The 26,075-nt window shown below is 50.3% G+C and overlaps 1 protein-coding gene across 3 annotated transcripts in view; it reads left to right on the top strand.

Moving 5' to 3' along the window:
• Nucleotides 1-26,075, top strand: part of LOC140420938 (connector enhancer of kinase suppressor of ras 2) — a 986,283-nt gene that overhangs the window by 609,284 nt on the left and 350,924 nt on the right. For 2 of the 3 annotated variants that reach the window (XM_072505112.1, XM_072505114.1), the window contains exon 12: nt 14,887-14,973. The exons of the other annotated variant lie outside the window; for it this stretch is intronic. In XM_072505112.1, the coding sequence (XP_072361213.1) occupies nt 14,887-14,973 (87 nt within the window). The remainder of the gene's footprint in view (nt 1-14,886; nt 14,974-26,075) is intronic. 3 annotated transcript variants of the gene reach the window in all.

Here is a 26,075-nt window from a genome sequence, read left to right as displayed (position 1 = left end):
CTACAACTTTATCAACAACTACCAATATTAGACTGGCTACAGCTCCTGGCTTATCCCTTTATCCCCATTTGAACACCCCACTCTCGAGAATAACATTCTTTTCCATAAATGGTTGAAAAGCTGGTGGCTCATGGAATCTGCCATTTTTTGCTGTTCCATTGAGTGTTGCCAGTAGTTTCCACTCTTGCCTTATACCTCCAGTTTTGTTTGACTGAAAGCTGCCAGGTCACCAGTGGGGGCTTCCAGAAGTGGTTGGGAGGCGGGGCGGGGGGGGGGGGCGGGGGCGGGCTGTGTGTGTGTTAAGGGAGACACATCAAATTCTAGTTCCTTCGTCACTGGATTATTTTTTGTAAGTTTCCTGTTGGTTTGAAGGAAGGTTGTTATCTGACTGGCTCCATATAAGTTAGAAATTGCATGTATTGTACCATTCTCCTTCCGGCGGCTCACTGTGTCGTTTTGAAACAATGAGGTGCTGTGAATATGTCAATATTTACAAGAGGTCCCAATATTCCATCTGTATTTGCAGAGTCTCTAAATACCCATTAATATTTCCAGGTTCGCTGGAGTCCCTGAAATCTCATCAGTATTTACAGGGGTCTCTGAGATCTCATTAATATTGAGAATAGATCTATGAAATATCAATAGTATTACAGAGGTCTCTTAAGATATCATCAGTATTTACAGGGGGTCTCTGAGAACCCATCAGTATTTACAGAGAGTCTGTGAGATCTCATCTGTATTCACAGGGGGTCTGTGAAACCTTATCAGTATTTACAGTGGGGCCTGAGCATCCATCAGTATTTCTAGAGGGGGTTTCTGAGATCTGATCAGTGTTTACAGGAGGCCTGAGATCTCATCAGTATAATAATCTTTATTAGTGTCACAGGTAGGCTTACATTAACATTGCAATGAAGTTACTGTGAAAATCCCCCAGTCGCCACACTCCATCGCCTGTTCAGGTACACTGAGGGAGAATTCAGAATGTCCAATTCATCTAAGAAGCACGTCTTTCGGGAGAAAACCAGAGCATCCGGAGGAAACCCATGCAGACACGGGAAGAACGTGCAGACTCTGCACAGACAGTGACCCAAGCACCGTGCTATCGTGCCGCCCCCGTGGTGAGTATTTACAGGGGGTCCCTGCTCACACATCAGTATTTACAGGGGGTCCCTGCTCACACATCAGTATTTACAGGGGGTCCCTGCGCACATATCAGTATTTACAGGGGGTCCCTGCGCACATATCAGTATTTACAGGGGTTCCCTGTGCACACATCAGTATTTACAGAGGCTCTGAGATCTTAGCGGTATTTTCAGGGGGTCTCCAAATTCTCATCATCATTCTCAGGAGATCCCTGAAATCCTATTAGTATTTACAGGAGATCTTGGAGATCTCATCAGTATCTTCCAGGGTCCTTCGGAGACCATCAGTATTTACTAGACTCCTCCACACAGGGGAGTCTAACCTTAACCCGTGAGGGTTTTTCCTCACTCTGGGCTGTGAGAAAATGTTGGAAAGATAAGGCCTTAAGAATTTATCTTGCTATTATCAGGACAGCAAGAATGGGCATTTTTATGAACAAGCTACAAATGAGAAGATGAGTTTCTTAGCTTACTTTCCTGTCACAATATTGAGCACTGATTTGCTAAGATATCTGGCATTGCAGCTGCTACACCAAGGTAGGAGGTGATTCCTAAATGACCGAGATTGCTGAAAGGAATGCCCCTCAGGCATTTGAGTTACCTCTCATTTATCACTGCACGCATAACCCAACGCAATGGCATTCAGAGGACAAAGCAGATCAAATCAGACCCCTAAAGCACATACTGAAGTTCTGGAATTTCCACCCATATTCCCACCAACATTTCCTAATCTCAATGTTGAAACAGTTATGGGGAGGCAATGGCGTAGTGGTACTGTTACTGGACTGGTAATCCAGTAACAGAGACCCAGGGCAATGCTCTGGCGATCTGAGTTCAAATCCCATCACGGAAGATGGTGGGCACGATTCTCCACTCCCACGCCGGTTGGGAGAATCGCCTGGGCCGCCAAAATTTCCGGGGACGCCGGTCCGACGCCCTCCCGCGATTTTCCCAAGCGGCGGGAACGGCCCGGTCGAGTTTCGCAGGCCGGAAAATCGCCGGAGACACCCAAAATGGCGATTCTCCGGCACCCCCGCGATTCTGAGGCCCAGATGGGCTGAGCGGCCAGGCCAAAACGGCGGGTTCCCCCCGGCGCCGTCCACACCTGGGGCGAAATTCTCCGGAAACGGCGCGATGTCCGCCGACTGGCGCCCAAAACGGCGCCAATCAGACGGGCATCGCGCGGCCCCAAAGGTGAGGAATGCTCCGCATCTTTGGGGGCCGAGCCCCAACATTGAGGGGCTAGGCCGACGCCGGAGGAATTTCCGCCCCGCCAGCTGGCGGAAAAGGCCTTTGTTGCCCCGCCAGCTGGTGCGGAAATGACATTTCCGGGCGGCTCATGCGCGGGGGCGGCAGCGGCCGCTGACAGTTTCCCACGCATGCGCAGTGGAGGAAGTCTCTTCCACCTCCTCCATGGTGGAGACCGTGGCAGAGGCGGAAGGGAAAGCGTACCCCCACGGCACAGGCCCGCCCGCGGATCGGTGGGCCCCGATCGCGGGCCAGGTCACCGTGGGGGCACCCCCGGGGTCAGATCGCCCCGCGCCCCCCCCCAGGACCCCGGAGCCCGCCAAGCCGCCTTGTTCCGCCGGTAAGGTAGGTGATTTAATTTACGCCGGCGGGACAGGCAATTTATCGGCGGGACTTCGGCCCATCCGGGCCAGAGAATCGAGCGGGGGGGGCACGCCAACCGGCGCGGCGCGTTTCCCGCCCCCGCCCCAGGAGTCCAATAAAAATCTGGAATTAAAAGACCAATGGTGACCATGAAACCATTGTCGATTGTTGTAAAAACGCATCTGGTTCACTAATGTCCTTTAGGGAAGGAATTCTTCCAACGTCACCTGGTCTGGCCTACATGGGACTCCAGATCCACAGCAACTCTTAAAAGCCCTCTGAAATGAGCAAGCAGGGCAATTGGGGATGGGCAATAAATGCCCAGCAATGCCGTCCCATGAACCAAACTTTTAGATTTTAACCACGTTTTGCCACATTGAAATCAGAGTCGGAGTAAGTTTGGACACTGACTGTAACAAAAATAACAAGCATTCAAATATCGTGTTTTTTGTTCAAACTAACATCAAAGAAATGTCACCTAGACTCCTGCACTGTCATATTTTCTGCAATAGAGCATGCACTTATTTTATGAAAGTAACGCATTACCTGCCATGCATAGATTCCCAAGGCAGTACACAAAAAAAGGCTTCCTTGCTGGCTCAAAGCCTAAGGCATTGCAACATGTCGAGCCAACCCATCTAGACCAGGAAAGTCCCACATTCTAATGTTGACTGGATAACTTTGCTTGGCTGGAAGCAAACATGCTATAATTGGCCTCATTACTCCTGACTTAGTGAAGTGAAAGAAGAAATCATTCTGCATTGATCACTGTTCAGTGACCCTTGCTGGGAAGTGCATGGCAGAGAATAAAATTGAACTTGGCTGCCTTATGTTTGATGGCTGAACACTCTGCCACTAGTCACGACTTAAAGACAAAATTATCAACCATCCTGACTGTTCCCATTCTCCCAAAACAGCCTCTCAATCGCAGCCTCCTCTACCCGCCCCCCACTCCAACACTCGGCAGGCAGCTTCGCCCTACAGTCTCCCAGCACCACCCCTTTCAAGGCAGCCCCTTCCCCATGCACCCCCACCCCACCCTCTGTGAGGCAGCTTCTCCCTCACAGCCTCTCCCCATCACCCCCCCACCCCTCCCCCGGTAGTCAGCCTCCTCTCATTTTCTTCTTGGCACACTCCATATGCTCAGCAGTTGCCTGCGTTTGCCATTGACTGGTGGTATAGCTTTCCCTTGGATCCAGGGTGCTTTCCAGTATGCTGCTGGTTCTTTCAATGCACTCCTGCACTTTGTTCAAAGCACTGAAATGACTTCGACCAGTGTAGACAGCAAGCTGAATGCACTTGGTCGTACTGCTGTTGGTTTTGTTAATAAAAGGAATTCTGGTGAAGGGACCTCTACCTCCGTGGACTTATTACAACTGCCCCCATGGAGTATGAATCTTCACAGAATGTAAACATTGATAGCACGGCTGAGGTGAGACAAGGCCAAGTTTGAGATTAGGGACAGTTGGATAGTCAAGGGATAAGGATTGAATACAGAAGAGTGAGGTACCCTCAATAATGATGCTTAGAGATTAAACGGTAAAGAAGGCTTTATTAGACTAATAACTATGCTACAGCTATGGACGAGAGCTGACTGCTATACAGACCATGAGGCAGGCCTTTATGTATGGCTCCCAGATGGGTGGAGCCAGAGGCGGAGTCCCCAGGGTTCCAAGCCCAGTCTTAAAGGGGACATCACCTTACATGATGATAAGGCAGTAATCGCTCATCACATTCACCCCCTGTTTAAAAAGGAGTCCGGCGGGGGTGAAGTGCCATCATATGTCCATCCGTCTCCGTGGCCGAATCGTCCTCCTCGACCTCCTCAATTCAGGCGATGGTGCGGCGGGCACGGACGTCCCGGTTGAGGGCACATCCGGGAGCACAGCGGTCGGAGCTTCAGTCCGGGTCGGGTCAGAGGAACTAGGCAGGGCCGGGGGTAGCGGAGCTGGCGCCGGCGGGGTGTGTAAAGTGGGGGCGCAAGGGGGGGGCGCTCGGTAGGAGCTCACCAATGGGTGGTAGGGCCGGAAGGGGGTGTGTTGTAGGGGGCGACGGGTCCTGCAGGGGAGCGGCACGGGAAGGGGCGTCTGTGGTGGAGGATCCAGCGGGCGCCAGATCCCGGAGGGAAACCGTATCTTGCCTGCCGTCGGAGTACTCCACGTAGGCGTAACTGGGGTTGGCGTGGAGCAGTCGGACCTTTTCAACTAGGGGGTCCGTTTTATAGCTCCTCGCGTGCCTCCGGAGAAGAACAGGTCCCGGAGCCATCAGCCAAGGTGGAAGCGAGACCCCGGAGGTAGACTTCCTGGGGAAGAGAAACCATCGGTCGTGAGGGGTCTCATTCGTGGCTGTGCAGAGGAGTGACCTAATGGAGTGTAGGGCATCGGGCAGAACCTCCTGCCAGCGGGTGGTTGGGAGATTTCTCGACCGCAGGGCCAGAAGGACAGCCTTCCACATGGTCGCGTTCTCCCTCTCCACCTGCCCGTTTCCCCGTGGGTTATAACTGGTCGTTCTGCTCGAGGCGATGCCTTTGCTGAGCAGATACTGACGCAGTTCATCTCTCATGAACGATGTACCCCGGTCGCTGTGGATATAAGCAGGGAAACCGAACAGGGTGAAGATGCTGTGCAGTGCCTTAATCACCGTGGCTGAGGTCATGTCGGTGCAAGGAATGGCGAATGGGAAACGGGAGAACTCATCGATCACGGTGAGGAAATAGGCATAACGGTTGGTGGACGGGAGGGGCCCCTTGAAGTCCACGCTCAGTCGCCCGAGGCCTTCATGAGTCAAACCTTGTCTGGCCGATAGAAGTGCGGTTTGCACTCCGCACAGACCTGGCAGGCCCTGACCATGGCCTTGACCTCCTTGGTTGAGTAAGGTAGGTTGCGGGACTTGATGAAATGGACGAGCCGGGTAACCCCCGGGTGGCAGAGGTCATTGTGGATGGCTTGCAGGCGGTCCTCCTGCGCGTTGGCGCATGGGCCGCGGGACAGGGCATCTGGGGGCTCGTTGAGCTCCCCTGGATGATACTTGATATCGTACGAATAGGTGGAGAGTTCGATCCTCCACCTCAAAATTTTATCGTTTTTTATTTTGCCCCGTTGCATGTTATCAAACATATAGGCGACCGACCGTTGGTCGGTGACGAGGGTAAACCTCCTACCGGCTAGGTAGTGTCTCCAGCGCCGCACAGCCTCCACAATGGCTTGTGCCTCCTTTTCGACTGCAGAGTGTCGAACCTCGGAGGCGGTGAGGGTTCGGGAGAAGAATGCTACTGGTCTGCCTCCTTGATTGAGGGTAGCAGCCAGGGCGATGTCTGATGCATCGCTCTCTACCTGGAAAGGGATGGTTTCGTCCACCGCGTGCATGGCGGCCTTGATGATGTCGGCCTTGATGCGGTTGAAGGCCAATTGAGCCTCAGCCGAGAGGGGAAAAGTGGTGGTCTTTAGGAGTGGGCGGGCTTTGTCCGCATACTTGGGGACCCACTGGGCGTAATAGGAGAAAAGCCCCAAGCACCGTTTGAGGGCTTGAGGCTGCGGGGGAGAGGGAGTTCCTTAAGGGGGTGCATGCGTTCGGGGTCGGGACCTAGGACCCCGTCTTCCACGACATAGCTGAGGATGGCCAGCCGGATGGTGTGAAAAACGCATTTGCCCTCGTTATAGGTCAGGTTAAGGGCTCGGGCGGTCTGGAGGAACTTTTTGAGGTTAGCGTCATGGTCCTGCTGATCATGGCTGCAGATGGTGACATTGTCCAAGTACGGGTATGTAGCCTGCAAACCGTACTGGTCCACCATTTGGTCCATCGCCCTTTGAAAGACGGAGACCCCATTTGTGACACCAAAGGGGACCCTGAGGAAGTGGAAGAGCCGGCCGGCTGCTTCGAAGGCAGTATAGGGGCGGTCTTTTGGTTGGATGGGGAGCTGGTGGTAGGCAGATTTGAGGTCGACTGTGGAAAAGACTCGGTATTGGGCGATCCAATTTACCATTTCCACGATGCGAGGAAGGGGATACGCATCAAGCTGCGTGAATCGGTTTATGGTCTGGCTATAATCCACGACCATCCGTTTCTTCTCCCCGGACCGGACTACCACCACTTGCGCTCTCCAAGGGCTGTTGCTAGCCTCGATGACCCCCTCTCCCAGTAAACGCTGGACCTCTGACTTGATAAAAGCCATATCTTGGGCACTGTAGCGCCGGCTCCTGGTGGCAACGGGCTTACAGTGAGGTTAGCGAATAGCGAGGGGGGTGCGACTTTCAGTGTCGCAAGGCTGCACACCGTGAGGGGGGGCAAGGGTCCGCCGAACTTCAGTGTCAGGCTTCGGTGGCTGCACTGGAAATCCAGTCCGAGCAGCAGGGGTGCACAGAGGTGAGGGAGGATATAAAATTTGAAACGGGTGTATTTGGCACCCTGGATCGAGAGATCCACAATACAGTACCCCGTGAATTTTACCGAGTGGGACCCAGATGCGAGGGCTATGGTTTGGGATGTGGGATGAGTGCGTAGGGAGCAGCGCCTTACCGTTTCAGGGTGGATAAAGCTCTCCGTGCTCCCGGAGTCGAAGAGGCATGCAGTGTCGTGCCCGTTGACCTGGACCTGCATCATGGAGTTCTGCAGGTGTTTTGGCCGAGTTTGATCGAGGGTGATCGCACCCAGTCGCGGGTAGTCGGAGGCGTCAGCCGAATCGGACTCGTAAAATGGCCGCTGCCGTCGGTCGCACGTGTCGGGTCGAGAAGATGGCCGCCGACCAGATGGCCGCTCCCATGATTCGCACGAGGCTGATGACGCGTCAGAAGAGGACGTGTCGGGTCGGTGCGCAGCAGCATTGCGAGGCCTGCGGGCCTGAGAGCCTGATTTTCGGGCCGGCTGTTCTTTGTTTTTCTGGCCCCTGGGTCTGGCCAGGCAGACCCTCGCAAAGTGCCCTTTCTTCCTGCAGTCGCTGCAGATCGCGGACGGGCTGGGCAGCGTGGGTGTGGATGCTGACCCTGCTTGCAGAAGTAGCACGGTGTGCCCCCATGGTGAGCGGGTCGCCGCGTGGCGCAGGCCTGTAATACGGCTGAGTCTGAGGAAGTCCGGGGGGGGCTGGCAGAGTCCGCGGGGTACGTACCCAAGTTAAGTCTGGCCACCTCCAGCGAGGAGGCGAGCGTTAGCGTCTCCTGGAGGTCTTTTGCCCCGTTTTCGAGCAGCCGCTGCCAGATGTAGGTCGAGCGGATTCCGGACATGAAAGCATCCCTGATGTGCAGGTTCATATGGACTTCCCCTGTCACATCCTGATGGTCACAGTCCCTGGCCAGCGCGGTGAGTTTTTCAACAAACTTGTCGAGCGATTCCCCCGAGCGCTGCTGGCAGGTAGAGAGCAGATGCCGGGCGTGCACCTCATTGACGGGTTTGACAAACCGCTTGCGGAGCAACTCAATCGCTTCCTCAAAAGTCGTCGCCTTTTCGAGCGTGGCGGAGATTCTGTAACTCACCCGGGCGTGGAGTAGACGCAGCTTGCGTGGCCCCAGGATGGGAGTCTCTGCGGAGTCCAGGTAGGCCTCGAAGCACCGCAGCCAGTATTTAAAAATTTCCTTTGCCTCCGGCGTTCGTGCTTCCAGATTGAGTGTCTCTGGTTTTAGGCCTGCGTCCATCCTGAATCTAGTTTAGTCTAATAAATTGAGGTACCCTCAATAATGATGCTTAGAGATTAAACGGTAAAGAAGGCTTTATTAGACTAATAACTATGCTACAGCTATGGACGAGAGCTGACTGCTATACAGGCCATATGGCAGGCCTTTATGTATGGCTCCCAGATGGGTGGAGCCAGAGGCGGAGTCCCCAGGGTTCCAAGCCCAGTCTTAAAGGGGACATCACCTTACATGATGATAAGGCAGTAACCGTTCATCACAAAGAGCAACAGTGAAAAAATAATGGAGAGAGGAAAAGACACAGAAGTGAAAAATGTAAACACCATTGAAGAGAATAATAAAACCAGGACAAAGGATATGCGTTCATAAAATTGGAATCAGGATTGATTGGCATGGATGTGAAGACTCAAACTATTTCAAAAGAATGCAACATAAAATAAGCATATTAGAAAACTTGGAGGCTGACAAATCAACTTTAACATAGAGCTATGTGGGGTGATGTACATTGGTAGGAAAAAAATCACCTACAACTTAGAAATTAAGTGCATATAAGAGAAAATAATCAAGTGATACAGATAAACAAATCAATCAAGTTTTAAAGCAACATCGCAGACAAACAATTAAAATGTTCACCTTGTAGGTCAGGCCCATACTTAGGCTGTGTGCACAGTCCTGGGGCTGGATTCTCCGCACCCTGACGGCAAAATCGACGAGGCGGAGAATCCGTTTTCGCGCACGAAATCAGGACCGGCGCCGGTTTTGCAATTCTCCACTAGGCAAAAATTGGCGTACTCGTGGAGCCCCCGACCAGCTGAATTCCCGACGGTGTGGTTCTAACATGGTCCCACCGTCCATGATACGGACTCAGTCCGGGGCCGCCACAGTCGGGGGAGGGCCGATCGGAGGACGGGGGTGGGGGGGGGGGGGCTTCATTCGGGACTGGGGGTGGGCGTGCTGCCGATGCGGGGCACTATTTCAGTGGTCCAGGTCCACGGGCTGAGTCTGCCATGAAGCACGGCGCGGCCACTGGAGGCCACTGCCGTGTGCATGCGCGACCTCTAACCCGGAAGTGCAGGGGGCTGTATCGGCAGCTGGAGCTGCAAGCTCCACGACAGCTGCCTGCTAGCCCCCTGCAAGACGGTGAATCATTGGCCTTTTGACGCCAGTTTTCCTGGCGTAAAAGACCACAGTTTTCACGACGGCGTGGGGACGTAGTCCCAAAAGGGGGGAATCCAGCTGTTGATCTTCAAACTAGAAAACAAACATAAAAGCATCAGTTGAAGGGCAAGATGATTTTTTAACGCTGTGCTAGAATTGAAAGATTATAATTATCGACAAATATTGAACAGGTTGGAGCTTTTGTGCGGGGTTTAACGGAAACATTTCTAAGTGTCGTATTTGGTGTGATTGAAGGAGTGTTTCTCGACGGCCGCGTTGTTGAGTTCACGGCCCATACTTAATGGCACTTAGCATCAAAATTGTGCCTGCACGAGCATCTTGCAGTTACTGGCTGACTCGCCGTCTGATTCGCCAGACTAGCGTCTCACCGCTAACAAGGGGGAGCTGCTTTTAAAAGATCCCCTGGGACTCAACAGCACAACCCCTTAATGTCCAGTTGCAGTTCTCACAAATGTCTCCTGCTATTGACCCCTCCTCACTGCACCTCCCCACCCCGATCCATCAAGCATGTTGCTTGACAAAGCCCCCTCTATGTCCCTAAAGGAGGAGATAGCCCATAATAAGCGGAAAAGGGCAAAGACAGATGGAAGAGTGCCAGAGATCCAAGTCCTCAACTCCTGTGTGGAATGGGCCCTGCAGATCGTGAGGATGTCCTAGAAGAGGGTGAGGTGGGCCTGCACCATAGAGGTGAGGATCCATTGCCACTTCACCCAGATGACCTGTCTCAAGTTCATGTCAGACAAAATGATCCGTCCCTCTCACTGATCACATGTCCATTCTCTCGCAGGATCTCCATCTGATGGGGCCAAGCCATCCAGAGTAGTCGTTCCTCCCCCCCACCCCGCCGCTCCCCAGCCACCCAAGAGACTACCTCGGAGGAGAGCTCTGAGGAGACCATCATTGCAGAGTCACAGCTATCACCCCCACCTTCCGCCAATGCCGACACACCTTGATGGGCGACGTTGGTGGACAGGCTTCTGGGGCCAAATCCCGTGAGCACCGCACAGTTGCTGATGCACAGCAAGTGGAGGCAGGAACATCCAAAGGAGTCTGCAGTCGGAGGTCTGCTGGATCCCAGGACTCTGCTGAGTCCCAGTCACATGACAGGCCTGTGGATAAGGTTACCCAGAGCTGATGCAGATTCTAGGTCACGGCCATGAGAGGGCAGCACGGTAGCATAGTGGTTAGCACTATGGCTTCACAGCGCCGTGGTCCCAGGTTCGATTCCCACTTGGGTCACTGTCTGTGTATGTCCTCCCTGTGTCTGCGTGGGCTTCCTCCTGGTGTTCCGGTTTCCTCCCACAGTCCAACGATGTGCTGGTTAAGTGAATTGGCCATGCTAAATTGCCCTTGGGTTAGGTGGGGTTGCTGGGTTTCGGGGTAGGGTGGAGGTGTGGGTTTAAGTAGGGTGCTGTTTCCAAGAGCTGGTACAGACTCGATGGGCCGAATGGCCTCCTTCTGCACTGTAAATTCTATGATTCAGGATGGGATGTCAACGACATTCCAGCGAATGCATAGCCAATTGAAGGAGTTCCAAAGGCTATTGGCACAGGAGATGATGCCAGCAATGACTGGAGTTGAGATGATTGACCTCCAACCACCACAGCCATCTTCCTTTCTGCCAGGTATGACTTCAACCAGCGGAAACCTTTCCCCCTGATTCCCATTGACTCCAGGGCTAGGGCTCTTTGATGCCATACTCGGTCAAATGTTTCCTTGATGCCAAGGGCAGTCACTCTCACCTCACGTCCATGTCTGAACCAAGACTGTAATGAAGTTAGGAGCTGAGTGATCCTGGCAGAACCCAACTGAGTATCGGTGAGCGTGTTACTGCTGAGTAAGTGCCGCTTCCATCTTTGTTGATTATGGAGAGTAGCCTGATGGGGTGGTAATTAACTGGGCTGAATTTGTCCTGTTTCTTTCATACAGGAAAAAACCTGGGCAATTTTCCACATTGTCGGGTAGATGTGAGTATTGTAGCTGTATTGGAACAACTTGGCTGGGGCACAAGTCTTCAGGACTATTGCCCCAACATTGTCAGTGCCTATAGCCTTTGCAGTATCCAGTGCCTTCAATCGTTTTATATCACGCGGAATGAATCAAATTGGCTGACAACTGACATCTGGGATGCTGGGACATCTAGTGGAGGCCGAAATGGATCAGCCACACGGCATTTCTGGCTGAAGAGTTTTGCAAATGCTTCAGCCTTGTCTTTTGCACTGATGTGCTGGGCTCCTCCATCATTAAGGATGGAGATATTTGCGGAACCTCCTTCCCCAGTGAGTTGTCTAATTGCCCACCACCAGTCACGGCTGAATTTGGCAGGACTGCAGAGCTCAAATCTTGGGTGGATTCTCTGCTGCCCACTGTCAGTAGCGGAGAATCCAACGTCATCCAAAGGGCGCCGATCCCGTTCCAATGCTTCGGTTCCCCCGCTGGCACCGGGTGCGAGCCTCAATGCCACCGCCAGTGGGTCAAATTGACTTATTTGCATCCGATTAACGGATTCTCCAAACCTGCATGAATCTCCCATCCTCTGGGCTGGGATTCACGTGGGTGAAAATTGGTGCATATATTTCCCAGCGTGGTCCTAGGGTGGTGGACTTTGCAGTGGGCCAAGGGGGTAATTCTTTTAGGGGGTTTCCCCCTCACACCCCCCACAATGCATATCCTGCCCACCCAACTCCACCCCTACTAGACCCCCCACCGCCCCCACCAGAAATCCCTCATAAGAGAGACCCACACCAGAGACCTCCACATAAGAGAAGCCCCCACTAGAACCTCCCCCATGAGAGAGACCCCCACCAGAAACCCCCCATTAGAGAGGCCCTCACCTCGAAGTCCCCCATTAATGACATCCCTAACTGGAAGCTAGAGAGGAGTCCAGACAGAGACAATGAAAAGAAACAGTGCTTTAAAACTCATCTTTGCATTACAGCTGCTGGCTCAGGCAGAGGAAGCAGCACCTGTTAATTCCTAGAAAGGGAAAACTACATCAGCTGGGATTAAACCCCTTCAGATCCTTGACCTGTGAGACTTCCATTGGCATCAGTTGCAATTGATTTTACTTGGCTGTGATTGCCAGTTTATACACAGCCAGCTGTCTGGATTGTTAATCTCATTTCCTTTCACTTTTGAGTGGATCTCAAGTAGCCTGCTGTGAAACTAACCACAATTGGACCACTCAAAGGCGGTTAAGTGCTTTCTACTGAGAAAAAGAGGAAGTGAGAGGTTGCCTACCCTCATGGCTTCCTGGTAGTGGGAAGGATGGTGGTGGTAAAACCCTAGTGGCCATGGGAAATGGCCCTTAATTAGACCTTTAATCCTTCAAATTGGTTGCTTGCTTCCAATTGGCCAGCAATTGAGCTGCTGCCAGCCCTGCCACTGAGAAATGGCATGACTGTGTCAGAGTGCCACCTCATGGCTCCTCAGCATTGTTCCAGCCCACGCACCTCCCATTCCAGCACTCAGACCTGGCAAAATCCCTGCCATTGGTGAAGTTTGGACGGGACTGCAAGCTTACTATTCCTGCTTGTAATGTTCTCCAGAGAAATGGGAGAACAAAAAATGGATGTGGTGGCAGTGTTGGTGAAGAATTCTATCACATCGTGTGAGTATGATTATAGTCTCTTGGGTTGCATTTAGACTGTGTCCATCCGGAGAGAGTTTAGAAAGATGGAGGGAAATGATACAAATCTTGATGTGGACCAAAGACCAGCAAACAGTGAAAATGGGATTGAGGTGGGAATCGCTGGACAGTTCAGAGGGAGTTACAGGAACAACATAGCAATGATGTTGGGTGATTTTAACTCTTACAATAGACTGGAATAAAGGTAATGCAAATAGTTAAAGCGGGGATTGATTTTTAGAAGTTATTGAAGATGACTTCCTTGTTTAGTTCGTTTCAAATCCATTGAGAAAGGAAGTATTACTTTAGTTCTGGAACAGTAAGTGGCACAAATAACCAATGAGAGCCTTACAACAGTTCAGAAATAGCGACTGGAATATAGTGAGGGTCAACGTGAAAAATAGAAAAGGATAACAAAGAGTCAAAAGTTAGAGGGGAGAAAGTTGAAATTTAGTCATACAGAAGTTGGTGTCTCTTCACAATAGTTTTGGCAATTTATCCTTACTTTTGCAACCAGATAAAACAGCAAGTGTAATACATTGGGCTGGATTCTCCGCTGTCGGGATTCTCTGTTGCGCCGGCAGTGCACCCATGCCCGGGGATTTCCCGATGGCGTTGGGCTGCCTACAATGGGAAACCCCATTGGCCAGCTGGTGAGACGGGTGCGGCGGGACGGAGAATCCCACCCACTGTGTTTCTGCTGCTTTCTCATTCACATCAATCAATATGGGGGGAAATGGTGGTGTCGAGGCCCAGGTTAATACTAATGCGGACATGGGTTCAAATCTCACCACGAAAGCTGGGAGAGTTTAAATTTAAATAATAAAGCTGGAATTATAAAGCTTGTCTCAACAATGGTGGCTGAGTGTCATAAAAACCTGATCGGGCCGACATGTCGTTGACTCTTAACTACCCTCTGAAATGGTCGAGCAAGCCACTCAATTCAAGGGCAATTAGGGATGGGCAACAAATGCTGGTCCAGCCAGCGACTCGCATACCTCGAAAAAAATACATTTTTGAAAACTACAAACGATGAAATACTGACTCACATTCCGAATATAGGGTATGCATGTGACGTGCTTTAAGTATTTCTTTAAAAGGGTTTTATTATATATACAGGTACAAAAATTACATTTGACCTGTAGCCCAGGTGTTCACTGTACAGGAAAGTGAACTTTTAGTTTGATTTAGATATGGGTTTGGAAAGTGGAAAGAGGATGTTTCTGCAGTAAATATGCTGTTCAGGAAATGCTTTGAATTACACCCTCAGCTAATAGAAGGGTCTATAACATGAGGCTGTTGCAAGTGACATCTGTCTGTTCCCCAGTTTAATAACCCATTTAAAATAAAGGGATGGTGGATGCATTACAATATCGGTGGGTGACCGCAACAGTGATTTCCAGACTTCATTATTTGACATTTCCTTCATATATAAATCAAATGACTTTTGCAACAAAGGAGTCTTTGGGTGTGACTCTGTAATCCGGTGCTCACCCCCCAGGGGGCGAACTCTCTCAATGAGTGCAGGTCAGGAAGTTGCAGGCACATAGCCCAGAATTTTGCATCCATTAAAATTAATGAAAGGAAAATAGCACACTGTGCGCCTGTGATATTTGCCCCCGAAGTGTCCCCTTTAACATAGTCATACATTTAAACTGCACTGCAAAACAAGAGTATTTTCAACTACTTATTGGGTTGTTTCCAGGTGACTTGAGGCCTCTATCCATGCCAACAGAATACAGTTGGCTGGGAGAATCCAAGGAACCCAATACATATAAGCGAGGTAGCAGAGGTGAGTATATCTACTGTTGTGACCTTTGGATAAGACAAAGCAAACCTTGAATGCATTTTGGCTTTTAGAATTAATTGTTTTTATGTGCAATATAATGGTGTTTTTAAGTTATCTGAATACCAGCACCATTAATGATGGACTGGTGTCAACAGTATGTTAAAAGTTATGTTCATGTGTGCACCTGCTATAAATTTCACTTTTTTTTTTGCTGTAATATTTTCTGACGTAATGCCATGTTGCTGAAGATTGCGGGAGGGGCACTTTAAGCTTAAGGTTTGGTCATGTTGGGTGATTAGAGGGAAGGAGCTGGGGATGATTTATTCCCCCAACGATTATCTGTATTACGTATGCTTAAATGCTTATCAGTATTATGTAAATAGCATAGGTTTTCCCAAGAAACAGCTGTGGAAATAGCATCATACACTCTGTGGATTGGAGGGAATTATTTCTCTCGCCCACTCATGTGAATGTGTCATTACCCCTTTCCCAGTTTTCTTCCCCTTCTCCCACACCTGCACCCTCGCTCTCAGTATCCCTACCCTTGATTTCCCCTGCTGCTCTTCACTGTCCCACACCCCACGATTGTGCCATCTAGTGACTATCTCTCTTCCCAATGTTCCGATATCTTCCATGCTAGCACACCTCAACACCCACTCTCGGACGTTTCGGCCCAGAATTACAGTCTGCAAGATAGAGGTATATTCCAGGCAGTTTTTATAATCTCCCAAACTCTGATATCTTTCTCCATATCATAGAATCCCTACAGTGCAGGAGGAGGCCATTCAGCCCATCGAGTCTGCACCAAACCTCTGAAAGAGCACTCTACCTAGGCCCACTCCTCTGACAAACCAGCCCTATCCCAGTAACCCTATAAACTAACCTCCACATCTTTAGACACTGAGGGAAATTTAGCATGGCCAATCCAACTAACCTGTACATCTTTTGGACTGTGAGTGGAAACCGGAGCTCCCAGAAGAAATCCACGCAGACACCGGGAGATTGTTCAAACTCCACACACATAGTTACGTAAGGCTGGAATCAAACCTAGGTTCCTGGCGCTGTGAGGCAGTAGTGCAAACTACTGGTTTTCAAAAAAGAAATACGGGACGTAATATTTGAACAGACTACATAGTGGAACGAACATTTAAATAATAATCAAGGTCAATTATTTTTCATTTCCAATGCAGTGTTACAATCCCTTTAAGAAAAGGAATGAGATGCAGCTGCCATTGCCTCTAAGTATGAACACCTTACAGATTCTTTCCAGAAAAACAACCCAAGCTTCTTTAATCTTTATTAGCCAGGTCTGCTGTTAAGCAGACTTCAGAACAGGTCACCATAAGCCCCTTCATTTATGATATCTTAAGACAGTTCCAAAACATAACAATCTTATAAACCTCACGTTTGAAAAGGTAAAGTTGACACATTCAACCATTGTAAAAGTGACCTGGTAACATATTGAATATTAGATAATATAAATCAGCATTTCCTTCATCTGACCATTAGCAATGATACAAGATATCCATCAATATATATGCTAAAGTTCAGTATTCCTCACACAGGTCGGGGGGGGAGGAGGTTCCTTCCAAGAATGGATGGGTAGGAGTTGGGTGAGATGTGAAAATTTAAAAAATATCTCAAACCCATTTCCACCCAGTCCACTGCCAGTTTTAATGGAGGCGGGAAATGTTGAGAGTCAGGCATCGAACACTGCCCTAGGAGGGGACATATTATGATGAGGTCACAGGGTTCACGTTTACCTTATCTTTCAGGTTTAACCCTGACCAGCAGAGTTTTCAACACTTTAGGAAACATAGCAGCTAAAGGGAGGTGCAAACTGCTTTGTAGTAGAGCTAGGCACTTTTACAGCCTTCCTGCCTGCTGCCAAACACTGTCGAGCTCCCTGCACACGTGACTGCCAATCACCACCTTGCATGATAGATCTCCCTCCTATTCCATTGCGATTAGACCCATGTAAATTGTGGGGCCTGTCAGATTCAATCCTGGTAATATTTACTTTAGATGTGCTCCTCTGCGCTCCGTGTTTAAGCATCTCGATATTGAGGTGCCCTCGTAGTCCCTGACATGCCTCAGTATTGGCCACATCTCCCAGTGGGGATTCTCTTGTTCAAGAGTTGCCAGTCCCCTCATTGCGGCAGCAGTATTGGGAACCTGGCTGCCATCTTGAAAAGGATATGAGCTTGGAGATGGCTAAATGGGGAACTACCTCCTGGAACATATTGCCCCTGGTCTGGCATGTCCCGGGTCAGGACCTACCTTTGGGGGATGTCAGGACCCTGAAGCCCATTAAAATGTAGTCCTCTGTGTCAAAAATATATTTAACTGAAGAATCGCTACAGTGCAGAAGGAGGCCCTTCGGTCCATCGAGTCTGCACCAACCCACTGAAAGAGCCCCCACCCTATTCCTATAAGCTTTTTGTTAAAATTGCCAAACCGGCAATTTATCATGGCCAATCCACCTAACCTACACACATCTTTGGGCTGTGGGAGGAAACCGGAGCACCCAGAGAAACCCACACAGACACAGGGAGAAAGTGCAAACTCCACACAATCACCCAAGACTGGAATTGAACCCGGGTCCCTGGCGCTGTGAGGCAGCAGTGCTACCCACGTTGCCGCCGTGCCGCCCCAAAAGAATCAGGCGGTCATTTCATTCATCAAGCCTTGTTGCACATCAACATTATGTGATGCTGCATGCCAGCTACAGAGCAGTGTTATCTCCAACTTGACCATGAGCAATACAACAGGAGATTTCACGATTCCACGATTATTAGAGTCTTGGTATTTTACCTAAGGAAGATTAGCTTATCTTCGAAGAGGTGCACAAAAGGTTCACCAGGTTGATGCCTGGGATGAAAGTGCTATCCAATGAGAGTTGGGGGGCAGGATTCTCCGACCCCCCGGCGGGTCGTGAATCCCGCCCTGCCACTCCGAAACCGGCTGCTGTATTCTCCGGTGCCGGTTTCCGGGCGGGGGCGGGGATCACGCCGTGCCGGTCAGGGGCCGTTGGTAGCGGCTCCCCCGGCAATTCTCCAGGCCCCGATGGGCCGAGCGGCTGTTGGTTTCTGGCCAGTCCCGCCGGCGTGAATTGGACATGGTCCCACAGGGCGGGACCTGGCTGGTAGGCCGGCTGGTACAGTACTTGGGGAGGGCAGGGGGCCCCCCCACAGTGGCCTGGCCCACGATCGGGGCCCTCCGATCTGCGGGCAGGCCTGTGCTGTGGGAGCACTTCTTCCATCCGCACCGGCGCGGAGAAGACACCCCCCTGCGCATGTGCTAGAATACACCGGCCGATCTGCACATGCACGGAACCATGCCTGCGGTTCTGCGCATGCGCTAACTTGTGCCAGCCCTTCACCGCCGGCTGGCGCGGCGCCGACCCCTCCGCCGCCGGCCTAGCCCCGGAAGCTTCTCCCAGTCATTAATGCCAATGCTGTTGCACTTCAAGAAAAGCTTCAGATGTCTTTGAAGTATTTTTTTTATTATCCCCAGAACATTGGTCATTGAAATGATCAGAAAATAGGACCTGGTGGGTGAAATTCTATCAGCCTTCCAGACAGTGTCCAGTTCATCAAAGTTGATTTTTCACGGATTGTGTCTGGACGCTTGTGGAGCTCGCTTCAAGAAGGACACTAAAATTTGTCCTCCCATTGAATCCGAAGGATGCGGCAGAGGCATTACCAATACAAGAATGGGGTGATGAATAACTTCTCCATATGCTCAGATTTGGTTGACTTGCGGCGGCCCCTTTTGACAAACACTCGCTGTTTATAGAACTGTTTATAGAAGGTTGATCTGTCTTGCTGGCCCGGTGTTGGATCTCCTCATCAATGGGGACCTTTTGACAGGGGTGACTGCCAATGTCTGGGAAGTGCTCAACATATTCCAGGGTCTCTCCTTCAACATACACAGGAGATGGACTATTTGGCTGATTAACTGTGGGCTGATATATGAATTTTGTTTTTTCAAACTGAAGAACTGGCCGAGTAAAATTGAAGAGATCGCGAGTGGCTTGCAAATCTGGTGCAGAGTGGGCGACGATCATGCAACAATCATTCGCAAACTGTAGATCACGCATGCCTATGATGGTCAGTTTAGTTTTGGCACGGAGACGACAGGTTAAAGAATTTTCCAACGAGACAGTACTTTGTGCTGACACCAGAGGACGGTTGATCTTTGATGAGGTGAATAGCCACTGTCAGATAGATTGCTTGACCCTGGTCGAGATTTTGCAGATAACACAAGACGGTTGCAGCCATATCATCATAAAGCATTTATAGGATTGTGATGAAGTTTCTTGAACATCAAAATCTTAGGAGCACAATCGATAGAGCCTCACAAATACTTTGGTCAGCGCGATGCAAGCTCTGACAAATTCCGAGTGTTTTCTCAACATTTTTCTTGGATTTTTCTGGAAACAAGGACCATGTCAGATGTTCTTCTGGAAGGTCTAAAACCATATTGTGTCCCTGGGAGGATTTCCTCAGCCAGAAGAAGGTGATTCAGGAGAATGTGTATCAGGATTTTCCCTGCTGCTAACCAAGGGAACTACCTTAATAGTTCTCATTGAATGATTTACCTCCCTTCTTGAAGATAGGGTGGGAGGAGTTTTGTTTCCTCCCAAAGCTGTAGGATGTAAGTTTGGAGTCTTGATGTGAGAAAAAGCCCACCAACTTTGAAGACCTCACCTCAGCTGAAAAGCAAATGGAATTGCACGCTTTGTTTTATTCTCATCCATTTGATTGCTTGGGACAGCTCTTCCATCAATTGCAATTCACCACTGGCAAATAGCCTGGAGAATGTCAGCTGCCACTGTGGATTCCTGCTTTAGAAGTTGTTGGAAATGCTCTTTCCAGTATTGACAGATGGCATTGTCATCCTTCAAAAGAGGAACCCCATTCTGTGAGCGAAGGGGATTTTGAACATTTGACATTGGTAACTTCAAAAAGGTTTTGCATGTCATGATGCTCACATAATGTTGGATCTCTCTGGCTTTCTCTTCCCACCACATGTCCAAAGATTTCTCTTTGGGCGTCAGCCTTGAACTGTTAGAATGGTGTCTTCTTGACTTGAGACCTTGGGTTGTTCTGCCAAGCAATGACAGCATGGTGGCTTGAGAAATACACTGGAGGTTTCCAGTGGTTAAAACAGGGATTTATTGAGGAAAGGCAAAGGCAGTAAAGTAACAGGCACAGAACACAGTATAACAGGATTTAACGCTTTTGCTCCGGGAACCAGACTGCCTGTAGTCCTTGCTCCCAGGACCCCGCACAAACTCCCTATTGGCTGAGGTTCACACGTAACTGCGCAATTGGCCCTGAGCAGGTCATGTGGTCTGTTGAGTCCGCCCCCTTAAAGGAATCACACTACCATAGACAGCTGCTTATTTTTGTTCAAGGAGGTCAAATATGTCAGCATTATGTTCATTAACCCTGTCCTGGTGTGCTTGAGCCCAATGATCTGAACACAGGAGTCTCACTTTGTTTGAACTAGTTTTCTGGAATTGAGTGAGATGTGTGAAGATTTTTCAGATTGCTTGTGAGCTGTGCTCAAAATTATTTTTGGGCTGAGAGGTTGATCATCTTTCTCTTGGTATTTTGGGTCATGCAAAGTCTTGGTGCTGGGAGGATGTTCATCACTGTTCAAAATATTTGATGATCTGTCCAGCAGGCAAATGTCTCGCACATGGATCGAGTGATATAGACATCATGCATTTCTGTGACCCAGAGCAATCACATATTCCGGGAGGTGCCAGTGCTTTGATCGAAGATGCCTTCATGTGGTTCTGAGTTTGGCCATTCCAGTGGAAGAAGGTGCTTGTTATATTGAGGCCATGCAACAGGACGTCAATTGTATTGGTTCTTCCTGCCCTGTTTTTCCCAATGCTTCCTTTCCAGATATCAAAGTCACAGCCAACCCTGGCATTCAAGTCCCCTTAGAAGGGTGACCTTTTCTCCCTTTGGATGGCAATGAGGACTTAATTCAGATCCTGAACATCCTCATCAGAGTGCAGACAGCAGCATATGGATTACAGCTGAGCTTTCGGTGAATTTCATGAGCTTTTCATTTATATAATTGAGGAGATTTGGTGCATCATTGACCCTACCTCAGTACCATGAAGTGGGTCTCACTGAGGATAGTGATATCAATTTGGAGTCTTGGTAGTTCACGAGATAGGATTGCAGTTCTTTCCTGTCGGTTCCTCTTGTGAGCCCAGGAGCATTCGAACATTTGAAGTTTTCTTTATTTGACCACAAAGCTGGTAATCCCGCAGTGTGTGTGGTTCCCCAGCCAGGAGAGAGCGGGACAGCCTAGTTTTAGGGCACCCTTTCTAGCTCCTGCCCCATTTGGGGTGAGCAGAGGTTAATCTGGAGGACTGCTCAGTCATAGATGCTGCTGTCCAAAAACACCTCAAGTGTCCAGTGATCTTCATGTACCTGTTGCCTATGTGCAGATTCTTGAACTCCCAAGTTCACAGCCCTGTTCCTATGGTCAGTTCGCCATCATCACAGGACTCCCAACACCATAAATGGACCCCGCAAGAAGCCTGCACGTGACTTTGTTTAATGTGGCGACTTTGGGGCGCCGTGATTGTCCATACAATATTGATAGGTTGGTCGTCAGATCTTGGTGCCATGTCAAACCATAATGACCACCTTATCACTGCAGCCTTCTTCAGCCTTTGTAGCTGGTGAGATGCACAGACTTCCTTCGCCTGTTGTGCCAGTGAAGACTGCACTTTTCCCGGCGCCTCCCCCTTACCTTAGTGCCATGGTGGCCCTACCGAGAGTAAAGAGCTCTCGACACAATCGCTCGAGGGAATTTGGTAGCTCACAACCCCTCACACCAACGATGGCAGTCCATGAAAAGGAGAATCCCAGTAACGAACAACCAAATGTCAACGTCCTTCTTCTTCGGTGAAAGTTTCACAGCTGTCGGAGAGGAGAGGAGAGAATGGGACACTTTTAACAGGAACTGCCTTCCAGGTGAATTGTTTTGCCAACCCATGTTTTTATCATTTGGATAGAGAAAAGCAACGGGAACTCAGCCCCATTCTGTGTTTCAGCATGATTCACATTATTTTTTTTTTTATAGATATATATTATTAAAGTTTTTCGATCAAACAAAAAATTTCCCATTTTACAACTTTGTAATAATATATACATTGATCGTATTTTAAATAAATAATATGCTGACTAACGGCAACTACCAATAACAAAATAAGAAACAGAAATAATAACTAAGGTAGTAACTTTGTGAAATCAAATATAAATAACTAATATATAAACACACACATAAAACCCCTGAAGACCCAAATGAGCCCCCCCCCCCCCGCCCTGGGCTGCTGCTGCTGCCTTTCCTATTTTCCCTTATCGCTCTGCGAGATAGTCGAGGAACGGTCGCCACCGCCCGGTGAACCCCTGAGCCGACCCTCTTAATGCATATTTTATCCGCTCCAGTTTTATAAACCCTGCCATGTCGTTGATCCAGGCATCCACACCCGGGGGCTTAGCTTCTTTCCACACAAGTAGAATCCTTCGCCGGGCTACTAGGGACGCAAAGGCCAACACGTCGGCCTCTCTCGCCTCCTGCACTCCCGGCTCATCTGCAACCCCAAATATAGCCAACCCCCAGCTTGGTTTGACCCGGACACCCACCACCTTCAAGATCACTTTTGCCACACCCACCCAGAACCCATGCAATACCGGACATGACCAAAACATGTGGGTGTGGTTCGCCGGGCTTCCCGCGCATCTCCCGCACCTATCTTCCACTCCAAAAAATCTACTCAGCCTTGCTCCCGTCATATGCGCCCTGTGTAGAACCTTGAATTGTATCAGGCTGAGCCTGGCACACGAGGACGAAGAGGCATCTTAGGGCATCTGCCCACAGCCCCTCCTCAATCTCTTCCCCCAGCTCCTCCTCCCATTTTCCCTTCAGCTCCTCTACCATCGTCTCCCCCTCGTCTCTCATTTCCCTATATATATCTGACACCCTACCATCACCCACCCATGCCCCCGAAATCACTCTGTCCTGGATCTCTTGCGCTGGGAGCTGCGGAAATTCCCTCACCTGTTGCCTCACAAATGCCCTCACTTGCATGTAGCGAAATGCATTCCCAGGTGGCAACCCATATTTTTCTGTCAGTGCTCCCAGACTTGCGAACGTCCCGTCTAAGAACAAGTCCTGCAATTTCGCAATTCCTGCTCGCTGCCAAGATTTAAATCCCCCATCTATCCTTCCCGGGACGAACCTATGGTTGTTCCTTATCGGGGACCACACTGAGGCACCCGTCACTCCCTTATGTCGTCTCCACTGCCCCCAAATTTTCAGAGTTGCCACCACCACTGGGTTTGTGGTGTATTTTTTCGGGGAGAACGGTAACGGCGCCGTCGCCAGTGCTTTTAAGCTAGTTCCCCTGCAGGACGCCATCTCCAGTCTTTTCCACGCCGCTCCTTCCCCTTCCCTCATCCACTTACATATCATTGACACATTGGCGGCCCAATAATAATCACTTAGACTCGGCAGTGCCAGTCCCCCTCTGTCCCTATTGCGCTGCAGAAACCCCCTCTTTACTCTTGGGGTCTTTCCAGCCCACACAAAGCTCATAATACTCTTGTCCACCTTCTTAAAAAAGGCCTTTGTAATCAGTACAGGGAGGCACTGGAACACAAAAGAAAACCTCGGAAGGACCACCATTTTAACCGCCTGCACCCTGCCCGCCAATGACAGGGGCGCCATGTCCCACCTCCTAAAGTCCTCTTCCATCTGCTCTACCAGTCGTGCCAAGTTAAGCTTATGCAAGGTACCCCAGTTCCTGGCCACCTGGATCCCTAAATACCGGAAATCTCTTCTTACCCTCCTCAATGGTAAATCGTCTATTCCCCTGCCCTGTTCCCCGGGGTGCATCACAAACAGTTCACTCTTCCCCATATTCAATTTATATCCTGAAAATTCTCCAAACTCCCTGAGTGTCTGCATTATCTCAGGCATCCCCTCCACTGGGTCCGCGACATACAACAACAAATCATCCGCGTATAATGACACCCGATGCTCTTCTCCTCCTCTAAGTACCCCCCTCCACTTCCTAGAGCCCCTCAGTGCTACGGCCAATGGCTCAATTGCCAACGAAAACAGTAACGGGGACAGGGGACATCCCTGTCTTGTACCCCTATATAGTCGGAAGTGGTCAGATCGTTGCCTATTTGTAATCACACTTGCCACCGGGGCCCTGTACAGGAGCTGAACCTATCTAATGAACCCCTCTCCAAATCCAAATCTCCTCAGTACTTCCCACAGGTAGTCCCACTCCATTCTATCAAATGCTTTCTCTGCATCCATCGCCACCACTATCTCCGCCTTCCCCTCCGGTGGGGGCATCATCATCACCCCCAACAGCCTCCGTATATTAGCATTTAATTGCCTCCCTTTGACAAACCCCGTTTGATCATCATGCACCACCCCAGGGACACAGTCCTCTATCCTCGTCGCCATCACCTTGGCCAAAAGCTTGCCATCTATGTTCAAGAGGGAAATAGGCCTGTATGACCCGCACTGCAGCGGGTCTTTGTCTCTTTTCAGGATCAGCGATATCGTCGCCTCCGACATCGTCGGGGGTAGTGTCCCCCTTTCCCTAGCCTCATTAAAGGTTCTCGTCAGAAGTGGGGCCAGCAGGTCCACGTATTTCCTATAGAACTCCACCGGGAACCCATCCGGTCCCGGGGCCTTCCCTGCCTGCATGTTCCCAATTCCTTTTACCACCTCCTCCACCTCAATCTGCGCTCCCAGTCCTGTCATCTCCTATTCCTCAACCTTCGGGAACTCCAGCTGGTCTAGGAAACGCATCATCCCCACTTTCCCTTCCGGGGGTTGAGCCTTATATAGCCTCTCGTAAAATACCTTAAACACCCCGTTCACCCTCTCCGCTCCCCGTTCCATCTTTCCCTCCTCGTCTCTAACCCCTCCGATCTCTCTCGCCGCCCCCCTCTTCCTAAGTTGTTGGGCCAGCAGCCGGCTCGCCTTCTCTCCATATTCATACTGCACTCCCTGTGCCTTCCTCCATTGTGCCTCCGCATATTGGTGCCTCCGTGGTCAACAAGTCAAAGTCCGTGTGCAATCTCCGTCTTTCCCTGTAAAGCCCTTCATCTGGAGCCTCCGCATATTGCCGATCCACCCTCAAAATCTCCCCCAACAATCTCTCCCTTTCTTTACCCTCTTGTTTCCCCTTATGGGCCCTTATGGAGATCAGCTCCCCTCTAACCACCGCCTTCAGCACCTCCCAGACCACTCCCACCTGGACCTCTCCATCATCATTGATCTCTAGGTACCTTTCAATATATCCCCTCACTCTTACACATACCCCCTCGTCTGCCAACAGACCCATATCTAATCTCCAGAGTGGGCGCTGCTCCTTTTCCTCTCCTACTTCCAGATCTACCCAATGTGGGGCATGATCTGAAATGGCTATAGCCGAATACTCCGTTCCTGCCACCTTCGGGATCAGCGCCCTTCCCAGGACAAAGAAGTCTATCCGGGAGTACACTTTGTGGACATGGGAGAAGAAGGAAAACTCTTTATTCCTTGGTCTAGTAAATCTCCAGGGATCCACTCCTCCCATCTGCTCCATAAAGCCCTTAAGCACCTTGGCCGCTGCCGGCCTCCTCCCGGTCCTAGACCTGGACCGGTCCAGCCCTGGGTCCAGCACCGTGTTGAAGTCCCCCCCCCCCCCCCCCCCCCCCCCATTACCAACTTTCCCATCTCCAGGTCTGGGATGCGCCCCAACATACGCCTCATAAAGTTCGCATCATCCCAGTTCGGGGCATATACGTTCACCAGCACCACCGCCTCACCTTGCAATCTGCCACTCACCATCACGTATCTACCCCCACTGTCCACCACTGTGGTCTTTGCCTCAAACAATACCCGTTTCCCCACCAGTATTGCCACCCCTCTATTTTTCGCATCCAAGCCCGAGTGGAATACCTGTCCCACCCATCCTTTTCTTAATCTGACCTGATCCGCCAGTTTCAGGTGCGTCTCCTGAAGCATGACCACGTCTGCCTTTAGCTTCTTTAGGTGCG

This window comes from Scyliorhinus torazame, chromosome 5 (assembly GCF_047496885.1).
Source record: "Scyliorhinus torazame isolate Kashiwa2021f chromosome 5, sScyTor2.1, whole genome shotgun sequence".
In the NCBI taxonomy this organism is placed as follows: domain Eukaryota; kingdom Metazoa; phylum Chordata; class Chondrichthyes; order Carcharhiniformes; family Scyliorhinidae; genus Scyliorhinus; species Scyliorhinus torazame.
The sequence above is the reverse complement of the archived record's forward strand: the minus strand, read 5'-3'. Positions and strand labels throughout refer to the sequence as shown.